The sequence below is a fragment of the Pteronotus mesoamericanus genome, unplaced genomic scaffold (genome assembly GCF_021234165.1).
Source record: "Pteronotus mesoamericanus isolate MK-2021 breed Mesoamerican mustached bat unplaced genomic scaffold, CSHL_Meso_final contig_101, whole genome shotgun sequence".
Lineage (NCBI taxonomy): Eukaryota > Metazoa > Chordata > Mammalia > Chiroptera > Mormoopidae > Pteronotus > Pteronotus mesoamericanus.
In genome coordinates, this window is record NW_026555001.1 from 352667 (window position 1) to 364222 (window position 11556).

The 11556-nt window shown below is 38.5% G+C and overlaps 1 protein-coding gene and 1 non-coding gene across 2 annotated transcripts; one reads left to right on the forward strand and one right to left on the reverse strand.

Moving 5' to 3' along the window:
- Window positions 1-1540: 1540 nt before the first annotated feature.
- On the reverse strand, window positions 1541-10335 carry EPCAM (epithelial cell adhesion molecule). The gene is made up of 9 exons (XM_054565760.1): window positions 10167-10335; window positions 8164-8271; window positions 7628-7868; window positions 6638-6703; window positions 5409-5472; window positions 4365-4466; window positions 3233-3433; window positions 2239-2283; window positions 1541-1941 (listed from the first exon to the last, which is right to left on the reverse strand). Exons 1-9 carry the CDS (start codon window positions 10237-10239, stop codon window positions 1900-1902), a joined length of 942 nt encoding a protein of 313 aa, XP_054421735.1. The 5' UTR covers window positions 10240-10335; the 3' UTR covers window positions 1541-1899.
- Window positions 5833-5962, forward strand: LOC129068137 (small nucleolar RNA SNORA72). Its single transcript, XR_008528902.1, has one exon. It is a non-coding gene; the product is annotated as a small nucleolar RNA SNORA72 (small nucleolar RNA).
- Window positions 10336-11556: the final 1221 nt, after the last annotated feature.

Genomic DNA, 11556 nt, shown 5'->3' on the forward strand with positions numbered 1-11556 from the left:
ATGCCAAAGGTTAAAGAGTATCTTAAAAGCAGCAAGAGAAATTAATTACCTACAGAGGAGTTTCCATAAAACTGTCAGCTGATTTCTCAAAAGAAACTTTGCAGACTAGAAGGGATTGGCAAGAAATATTCAAAGTCATGAAACATGCAAACCTAGAGCCAAGACTGCTGTACCCAGCAAAGCTATCATTTAGATTAGAAGGGCAGATAAAGAACTTCCCAGAAAAAAACTAAAGGAGTTCACTGTCACCAAACCATTATTACATGAAATGTTAAAGGGACTTATTTAAAAGATCAAAACTATAAACAATGGCAAAAATGTTATCAACAATCCAATCTGAAAAACTAATCAAACAAGAAGAGACAGAATCATGAATACAGTGTTCTGATGTTTGCCAGATGGGAGGGGATGTGGGGGGGCTGGGTGAAGAGGTGAGGGGCTTAAGTACAAATAGGTGGTTACAGAATAGCCATGGGGATGTACAGTGCAGTATAGGAAAAGGAGTAGCCAAAATCATATATGCATGACCCATGGACATGAATAATGGTGGGGGGACTGCCTGAGGGAGCGGAGAGTGCTGGGTGGAGGGGGAAAAGGGGGAAAAATTGGGACAACTGTAATAACATAATCAATAAAATTTTTTTTAATTTACTGGTTTTTGAGAGGGAGTTTTTTAGTTTCAAGAAACATCAATTCTTGTTGTTCCACTTACTTATGCATTCATTAGTTGATTCTCATGTGCCCTGATCTGGGATCAAACCCACCAACTTGGCGTATCAGGGCAGTGCTCTAACCAGCTGAGCTGCATGGCCAGAGCTAGGGTTCTTAATAACATCTACAAAATCCCTTCATCTTTGCCATATAATGCAATTTAATCTTGGGAATGATGTATAGAGCATGTACATCAGGGTTAAGAAATCTTGGGAACCATCCTAGAATTCTGCCTACTACAGAAAGGATAAAAATGTTTCAATATACTTTTTATGTTTTCTTTAATGTTGTTCTTTTCAATTTTTAAAATTTTCCTATCAAAAGTAAAATATTCATATAAAATACAGGGTGGGACAAAAGTAGGCTTACAGTTGTTCACATGGAAAATAATACAGTAATTAAATATAAGAATGTAGTGTTTTGTGTACTCATAGCTGTAAACCTACTTTTATCCCACCCTCTATGTTTGTATCATAATTATTCATTATGTAGGATGTTGAAAAACTGGTGCTTCTAACTTGACCAACCATAGAATTCCTGGTTCCCAACATTCTCTATTAAATTCTGCCTCAACGTATAATGTTTACCAAAATGCGACTTCATCTGAAACAGACTCTTTGGTTTTATTCTGAATAAAACTGATTTTTCTGTGAAGTTATATATCATAGGTTATAAAATTTATATTGAATATGCATGATTAGAAGTACTCAAGCAAAACTCTAATTTGTAGTTAGCATTCAAAGCATTTCTTAACCTATTATGTGTCTATTATTAAATTTGATTCAATACAAAGTTAGGAAACTCAGTTTTAAAATTTTATTTCATAGTTCATAAAAAAAGGTTTTTATGTACAACACTCAAATGTAAGTAGGAATGCAGTGTTCAGTCACAAATGGAAGCATATTCAATGCATACACTTCAATGTCATGTATAAATAATTTTAACTATGCAATGCAAGTTCTGGGACAGTCAGATTCTGGGAGATCAGATCTGCATACATATGACACTGGTGGTCAAATTTTAAGATTGGTAAATTTCAAGCTGCTTATATTTTGAGAGGAGGTTTCACTATGACAAATATGTTAACTAACAAAAACGTCTTCAAAGATGTCTCTGTCCCATGCTCATGTATTTGTAATCTAGTCCGTCTATTAATTTCCCTTCTTGTTAATATTCAAATGACAGCAGCTATCCATTGAGCTCCCTATGCATCTCACCCATCTCCTTTATCTGAAAGAGAGAAAAAAAGAGAAAAATATTTTTAAGTAATTTTCCAATCTTTTGTTCCTAAGTTAAAAAGAAAAAGAGGAAAGAGATATAATTCCCTTCCACATTTATGAGACTTAATTAAAAAAAAAAAAAAAAAAAAAAAAGAAACTATCTTATAGGAAGCACACATTAAATGCATGATTCAACTACTATTTAGAGAGCTAAGGGAGCCGAAGTGACTAGGGAAAGGGGCAGGTAAGCTGAATTTTTAAGAATGAATTCATTTTTTATTAAATGTATATTAAATAATCCATTTACCTCAGCCTTCTGATACTTTGCCATTCTTTTCTTTCTGGAAATAACCTGAATGGGAAAAAAAAAAAAGATTACTCTCCTAGAACCGCTACTAAACAAAGAGTTGGTCTAAATTAGTGATTTTTAATAGGTGTGCCGCAAGAACTTTTAAAACATGCAAGATGACTATTTAGTCAGGGGTGCTGACCTCTTTTTCCTTAGATTGTCAAATTTAAAAAATGACACAGTTAACACAACAATAGCCATCTGGTATAAATAAATAGAAATTATACCTATTTTTTTTTTGGTCAGATTGGCAAAAAAATACACTTTTTGGTGTGGTACAGAATTTTGGTAATTACTTTGCGTGTGCCATAAGATGAAAAAAGTTGAAAATCACTGGTCTAAACTGACACAAGCCCCGGCTAGGTAGCTCAGTTGGTTTGAGCATTGTCCTGATATGCCAAGGTTGCAGGTTCGACCCCATCAGTGGACATACAAGAAACAACCAAGAAACACATAAATAAGCAGAACAACAAATCGATGTTTCTCTCGCTCTCTCTCAAATCAACAAATTAAAAAAAAAAAAAACTGTTGCTTTATATTAATCATTTTTAACTCCTTTCTATGTTAACCTTAATTTGTGTTGTTATTTCATTTCACTGAATCGTTTGGGAGGTCAGGCATTTTGCATTCACCCTGGCAGGAGTGTTGAACTGTTTGCAGTGAGGAGAACTGAAGGCCATTTGCTGCTTGATGGCAACATAACTGACCTGGGAGGCACCCAGCTACCACCTTTTCTCAGATTAGTATCCTTCCTTGCTTCATAAGGTGACTTTTTAAATAAAAAGGGACCAGAAATACAATAAATTCACTCACTATAGATAATTAAGGAAAAAAAGATGAAGACTTTTGTTTCATTTATATCATTCTGGAACATAGATGTAGCCTTTTGATATTGTCACCTTTCCTTGAAAGAATACACCCTTAAATGAAATTTTACTTGTTCTATACTCACCAGAACCACAATTCCAGCAATAAGTGCTATTGTCACAACCACAATGACAGCAATAATACCAGCTTTTAGACCCTGCATTGAAAATTCAGGTGGTTTTTCATCAACATAGTAAATTGCAGTTCGACCAGGATCCAGCTCCAGTTGTTCCCCTTCTACTTGCAGGTCCATTTTCTTGGAATGGAACAAGGATTCATCTTTAACCTATATTGAGAAGGACAAAAGCAATTTAAAATGGTACCTCAGTACCTGTCGTTAATTCGTTCCCACGAATGACGAGCAAGCAGTGAATGATGAAGCATTTTCTCTTGAGGGCATCTGGCGTCATGACTCATACAAGGTCCAGCAGGTGCCACGAGTGGCAGGCAAGGGCCAAGTATAGAAACATTTTTTCTCCTCAAAATGTGATGATTATCAGGTTTGACAAGTTCTGAAACTGACGAGTACCGAGGTATGACTATATTTAAGAAAACCTGGCCTCATGAAATTACATGCCAATTATAAACCAAAAGAACTGTTGCCAAGAACCTTTATGGTTTCAGTGATAACAATCTCCTACACTTAAACTTAAAAAAACTTTATGGGAAAATTTCAAACACATACAACAGTAGAAACAACATTATAATGAAGCCCCATGCACCTATCACCAGATTCAACAACATAAACACACGGCCAATCTTATTTCACCTGTTCTTCCTTCTATCCTCCCCACCCTTCCCCAGGCCAGATTATTTTGAAGCACATTGCAGATTTCATCAGAAAATAGCTTACTATAATATACTGAAGCTTAAACCAACTATTTTATCACACAGCATTTCTCATATAACTCTTACTCATGAAAATAAGAGGGAAAGACCATATACGCAAACTAAGTAACTACCAATGAGGAGATAATAAGGATTATGGGAAGATAGTCTAGGCAGAACAATTTGATAAACAGGCATAAATAGACAATCATGAGAGTGACAGGGAAGACACCATTAATTGCAGCACAAGACCCACTTGGAGAACGGCTAGAGATATAGCTGACCTGTGAGTGGAAAAACAGATGATGAAAGACCTTAACTCCACAGAAGCATGACAAAGAATATGACATTTCTAAACACAAGAATAAAATAAGGAAGACTTTACTCACATCTTTTTCAAAATAATAAGCCACATCAGCTATGTCCACATCATTTGGAGTTTTCTGAGAAGAATTTTGCATCAGATCAATAGTGATAACATCATTCTCATACTGGGAGGAAATTGAAAAATACAAATTAATATTAACATAACCAATATCATGAAAACAACATTGTTCAATAATCAGGACAGTCACAGCTTGATTTTCTATAAGCTACATGTGTCAATGTTCCTTTCCACTAGTAGATAATTGAGTTTTTCACTAATAATTTTTAAATCTTTGGGAAAAAAATAAACTAAAAAATCTTTGGAAAGCCTTTAAATCTATCCAAGGGAACTAAGACAGCAATTCAAACAAAGATAATTACAATGCATATTTTCTTTTCAAAAGAGAATTTTCTTCTCCTGAAAAGATTTTAGAATAAGATATTAAAGCACTGTATTTAGTTAGAATGACTTTAAAAGTAAAATGCTAAAGATATGCAATCCAAAAAGCAGTATGCATTTACCACATTCTGCTTTAGGAAGCAAAAAAGTATATCTTCTAAAAAGTCTTTTTAAAAATATCAACTTTAATCTAGTGGGATTGAAGAATAAATTCATACAGCTCTCAAAGAGTTCCATTGCACTATTCAAGCATTTTGCAACCAGAGTTGAAAAAGTTAAGGAAGGGCTAACTTGTAAAAGGACTAGCTCCTGAAACCAGAGGCGATGGGAGCTAAGCCCCAAAGGCAATGGGAGCTAAGCCCCCTCAAGTAAATGTGTGTCAACGGCAATCACAGAGAGCAGTTTTCCAGGGCAAGAAGACTGGCATGTGTTTGGGATACTAAGAAACACTAGATTTTCTTTAAGGGTAAAACAGGTTTTCAAAGGCTCTGGAAGAAAAACAAAACAGGGAATCTGTTTTATGATGTGCCCAGGGCTGAAATTACTACTCAAATGCAAATTTAATCACCACCAAAAATCAGATCCAAAACATACCATTTCACCAATTTCTGCCAGAGCTCATTTGCTTAAAACAACAACAACTACAACAACAACAACAAAATCTTACCAGAATATTTGAGATATATTTTGGATTCAGTTGATAACGAGTTGTGATTACATTCTTGAGTGCCCTGTAAATAAAGATCATGTTTTTTTAAAGAATGTTTGTATTATACAACATTAAGAGGTACTGTATTAACTAAACAGCTCAAAGCCTGGAACTGTCATTAATCAAACTTGTTGATGTTATGCCACTTTGCAAATATTTGATTCAAGCAAGAATCATCCACTGATGCTCAATTGTTGAGTTCCACTTTGATTAGAAACAGGGTATTAAGTACCCACCCACAGACTATAGTTATTAATTAAAAAGAGGAAAATGGTAACTCTACAGTGGAGAAACCTGGTGACACCACCTTAACCACAGGTAGCATCATCAGTGCAAGGACAAGAGGACATCATGTACTTCCTGATGTGAAATACTTTGGACTACGTAATATCACTTAAGTGGTTTTTTTCCTGTCAAAAAGTTGACTTGACATTTGCTATATTAAGACCATGCTTATATCCAGAGACCTAGTACTTTCCCCAGAATTGATTTTGTAAATGTTGGTAATAAACCAAGGGAGGAAAAAAACATAACATGTACTTTATTATGAGAAAACAACAAACCAAATGTGAGAGACATTCTATAAAACGGTTTGCCCATACTATTCAAAAATATCAAGGTCACAAAAGACAAAAAAGGCCAAAACAGTGTTCCATATTACAGAGAGTAAACAGTCATAAAACTAAATGCAATGCACGATCTTCCATTGGGTCACAGGACAAAAAAAAGTTAGGAAGGACAACATTGGGAAAACTAGCACAGTATGGATAAGTTTTATGAATTTGCTAATTATATAGTTGTTATGTAAGAGAATGCATTTTGTTTCAAAGAAAAGATATATTAAAGTATTCAGTGGTAAAGGGGCACAATGTCTACAATTTGCTCTTACCTGGTTCTAGGAAAAAGTATACATGCTAGATAGAAGATATACAAAGCACACACACATACACATACAAAGAAAAAATATGGCAAAAACTCACTGGTGAATCTAAGTGAAGGGCTCTACAAAAATCTGTACTATTCTTACAACTCCATTTCAAAATAAGGTTAAAAGTTTCATGTATAGTATCTTTTTAAGAAATACGAAAAAAACCCCCAAACCATTGAGACTTGTTTTAGTTTTTCTAATGTAGGATGTAAAATTTGAGCACCAACTGTGTAAACATAATGCATTTAATAGCACTTACGCCTGCAAACTTTGACTATCATAAGGTCTTTCTCTTGTTTTGTGTTTTAGTTCAATGATGATCCAGCTGTAAAGTAAAAAGACAGTATTAACTATAACAACTCAGACTTTTATATTATATTCTTAATAAGCTAGTAGAGGTAACAAAAAGGATTTATGCAATCGATAGACCTTTAATTTCCTCCTTGGACCACACATATCTTTCATAAAGAATTCATACAGCAGCTCTCTCTATGGAGCTACTTGCCCAAGCCTTTCCCCCATGACCACACCTTTCCCCACACCCTTCCCCCAGGCCTCTCTTTCTCCTAAGTTCCAAGGGCCCCTCTTTTGCTTCTATAACTTGCTTCCTGAGCCCACTTCTTTTACGACTCATTTCTCCTACTTCTGTGGCTTTCTAAATAAACTTTTCCTTGAATTTGGGGAAAAAACAAAAAAAAAACAACAAAAACACAAACTCATCCAGGAGGGAACACCCTTTTATCTCTGACCCTCTGGCCACAACATGCAAGGTCATGTGGGGTCAAGGCTTAGCTGGTCACATTGGGCAATGTTCAGGTGAAGACACAGAAAGGTGCTGAGAATAACAGAAAAGTAACCTTGAGGGTCCGTAAGACAGAAGCGTAGAGAATGTCTTTCTTGGTTTTGATACCTTTTCAGTTTCTACTTCTTGCCAATAAATTCTTTTTTGCTTATGCTAGCTTGAGTGTGTTTAGTACACTACTGTAAGAAAAATATATATAAAAAATAAAAGTATATTGCTAGTAAATTCATAAAATATCTCTGGAAGGTTATAGAATAAACTGGTGACGTCAGTTTTGCGGAGGTAAACTGGATAACTGAGGCGGGATGGAGACTTTTCACTGTACACCCTTTTCTATTTTTTGACTCTAAATCATCAAAATGTATAATAAGTTTACTTAAGCAAAATAAGTTTAATTAAGCAACTCTGAAAAGCATGAAAACAAGTGATGTAGAAAGCCCAACTTACTAGGTCCTCACTGGTTCGGAGCAGGTTTTCTCAGTGTCCTTATCTGTTCTTCTGACCCCAGCAGTGTTCACACACCAGCACGTGGTGGTGCCATTGCACTGCTTGGCTTTAAAGTGCCCGTGCTCATCACAGTCAGGATCGTAGAGCCCGTCATTGTTCTGAATAGCGTCTTCAGGTTTCGGTCTTCTCCCAGACTTTGAATGAGACATTTCTGCCTTCATCACCAAACATTTGGAAGCCACTACCAAAAAACCCCAAAAAACAAAACAAACTTAACATTATACTGAAAAATAACTGCCATTTTATTAGCTTAAGGAAAAGAAATTTTAATTTAACTCCCAGGGCCAAAGATTACTGTAGACTTACACATGTGCTACACTCACTTTCTTAAGATGAGAAGCTTTCAGGTATGAGATAATTGACAAAATAACACAATTCAGTTTTGAGCCAATAAAAGGCTTCCCAACTCAAAATACATCCATTAAAGAAATAGAAGTCAAAATAAAGTTTAAAGGCAACAAAGATACTCTACTCACGTTCTGTGCAAATGACGGAATTTTGTGTACCAATTGAAGTACACTGGCATTGACCATTTAGGTTCAGAGAGCAGTTTGTGGTCAGTTTGTAGTTTTCACAGATACATTCTAAGGGGGAAAAAAAATCCACTTTAAAATGTGAATTGACTCTCAACTCTGGTATCCCAGCTAAATCATGGTCTTACAATAGTGCCTAAGTCACAGGGACACGAAGCCTTAAAAGGTGATTCTGAATGTTTTCTTTTTCAGCTATAATTAGAGTGGCTGACATAACTTGTATATATTATATAGACATACAGTCTAATTTGCACGCATTCCCATTTTGATTTTTTTTTAATCAAGAATCCAACATCACATTAAGCTTGGCCTTTGTGATACTCCCGCGTCAGCGCCCTCCCTCTTCCCTGTCCTACCAAGGTAAACCTTTGCCTGTCAGTTACCGCCTCTTCTTCAAAAATCAGCAGTTCCATACCCTTCCTTCCTCCTTGCTTTTGGGCTTAATGGGAACATATTCAGTCCTTGGACTGTAATTACATCTTAGAAAAATTATACTTTAAATTGAATTTGGTAGCACCTCAGTAGGTGGGCTTCCTAACCTAAGTAAATCCTAGTACTCAACGTTGCTGCGCATCCTGAGTATTGATGTCAGTTTAATAGCTATATCCTTGACTATCTCAAAAGTAAATTTTAACTTCAAATAGGCAAGCCCACCTAATTTCTTTCATCTAAGAGAGTACAATCATTAAAAACAAAAAATATTATGACAAACCAAAGAATATTGATCTTTCAGGTCTCTAGGTAGCTTTAATTTTTTCCTGTTTAAATTATAATCAGTGCTAACCACCTACATAATCTGACCAGCTCTACACTCATTAGGGTCACGAATGAAGTATAGTGGTCCTTCTCAAGAAGTTAAAATCTGATGCAGCCCTATACCTGCTCGAAGCACATTTTTTATGTCCAAGCAATGTCAATTTTAAAACACACCAAACAGGTACAGACTTTCTGAACATTGGCTATCATCACTTTAAAGCAATTTAGGATTTAAATATTTAGCCCCAGAAGTAATCTAGAAAACCACATAACTTTTAAAGTATAATTAATTAGGTTATACCCTGCTGGTGAGGGTATAAAAATCTTTCCAGAAAACTTTGGCCAATTGCCCTGTCACTTCTGCCCACCATTTTACAAACGATAGAGGCCAAGATGTTTATCCCAGAGTAAGAAACACTAGAATCAAACTATATGCCCGACATTTGGATAACGGTGTGACCTTCCAAGATACAGTGTTACGTCACCATTTAAATCGTGCTTTTCAAACCCCCCCCCCCCCAAAAAATCAAGATTCAAAACTGTTTAGATTTAGGGCAGTGTTTAAAACAAAAAATGCACGCTATTACTGATTATACGATTCTCTTTAAGTGGCGCGATATTTCTGGGTTCCCTACAATAAACTTGGCATTACTTATATGTTCCTCACAAAAAGGAAACCACCTACACGCCTTGTAGTCAAGGTTTAGGAGGACTTTCTCCAGCGCGCAGGTGACGAGCGGCCCCGGGCCTCTATGCAACCACCTGTTCCCTGCCGAGACCGACATCCCGGCCCGCCGCAGCTGCTCCGGGAGGGGCGGACTGCAGGTCGCCGTCGCAGACTCCCCTCCCGGGCCGAGCTAGTTTCCGCCACTGCAGAACCCCCAGTGCTCCCTGACCCCACCCTTATCGCACAGTCTGAAGGATTACCGGACACAGCCACTCCGTTCCCTGCCTGCCCCTCCGTCCACGCCCTGGGCCACTTCCCTAGAGAGGAGTGCAAAGCGGCTGAGGGAGGCTGCTGCCGCCGGCCAGCGCAAACGGCCGCCTTCCCGCCACCACCCCTGAGCGGTAGGACCTCCAGACGGCAAAGTACGGCAGCCCTCTCCTTCCCCACAATCTCCGTCTCAGGTGCCTGAGGTCAGCAAACCCCTACCCCAGGCCCAGGCCGACCCCACAATTCCGCTCCCTACCATTCTGAGCCGCGGCCACTACCGTCGCCGCAGCGAGTAGGAACCCGAACGCGAGGAGCTGGGGGTGCGCCATGCTGCACGCGCGCCGAGCAGGAGGGAGCGAGGAAGGAGTGAGTCGAGAGGAGCCCGCTGGAAGGCCCGGGGGTGCAAGCGTGCAGCAGACCAGTGCGAGATGCTCCCCCGGTCCGGATGTAAGAAGGAAGCTGTCCGAAAGACCGAGAACTATGGGCGCAGGGCGGAGCGGAGCAACCTGCAAGACCTGGCGGCCCCGCCTCCCGGCGCCAGTCGAGGCTGCTCACCTCTGCCCGTCGGTTCTCCGCGATGAGTCACTGTCCGAGGGCGGGGGCGGGGGAAGGGAGCCGTTTCCCCTCCCCCACCCACTGCGCGGTCGTAAGGGGCGCCACGCCTCTCTAGGCGTGCACCCGGCCCCGCGAGGCCGCCAGGTGCTTCCTCCCGCGGTGGCAGGTGGGAGCAGAAAAGGGGAGAGGCTGCGGCTTTGGCAGTCGGTAGGGGACCCATGCTGGCACACAGAGGGTTTGAAAATAGTGGGACTTCTCTTATCCGAGAGAGCACAACTCTGAAACGTAGGAGAAACGGGGCCTGGAGGAGCGAGTGAGGAGGCTAGGAGGAAGAACTGTGGAAGCTAAAATGGAATACAAAGAGAAGCGGAGAACCGTCGAACCATAATATAAAAAAGACCTTTGAGCTTTACCTAGCAGTTTAATTGTACCCCTTTGAAGCTAGTAAAAATAAATAAATAAATAAATAAATAAATAAATAAATAAATAAATAAATCCCCTTGGCTCTTGGGAGATGACAAATTTCTATATTCTCAATATCCCCCCCCCCTTTTTTAGCCCTTGGAGATGTAAGAAAAGTTGTTCCCAAGAGCCAAATGCTAGAAACTGAGATTACTCCTGTTTTGATTAATATTAGAGAACAATATGAGTTTTTCGAAAATACAGAGAAGTAGAAATGACAGTTAATAATTTAATTTAGTGCAAATGAATTCAAATTACAATATGCTATTGTTTCAGTCTTAATTGTAATAACCTGAAGCATTCAATAACTTAATATATTGTGTCTTTAAATTTTGGTTAGCTATATCATTATCTACTTTTATTTATTTTTGAATCATTTTTTAAAATATTTATTTTTAGAGAGGATAAGGGAAGGAGAGAGAGAGAAACAATCAGCTTGCCCTTTGCACACCCCAAGGTGGGGACCTGGCCGGCAACCCAGGCATGTGCCCTTACTGGGAATCAAACTGGCAACCTTTTGGTCCACAGGCCAGGGCTGTTTTTCAAATCTTTATAAGAGTTTATTTGAGCCCAAACTGACAACATTTGCTGGGAAGCAAGAAGTCAAATGCTCCTTAATTAAGGCTTGT

What these genes read in the sequence shown, in the direction of transcription:
- EPCAM (XM_054565760.1), bottom strand. Translation starts at nt 10,239, where the DNA reads ATGGCGCACCCCCAGCTCCTCGCGTTCGGGTTCCTACTCGCTGCGGCG. An exon ending in CTTATTATTTTGAAAAAGAT is followed by an intron (nt 3,434 to 4,364) that starts GTGAGTAAAGTC and finishes TTCTCAATATAG; the next exon opens with GTTAAAGATGAATCCTTGTT. An exon ending in TTGCTGGAATTGTGGTTCTG is followed by an intron (nt 2,284 to 3,232) that starts GTGAGTATAGAA and finishes TTTCCCATTCAG; the next exon opens with GTTATTTCCAGAAAGAAAAG.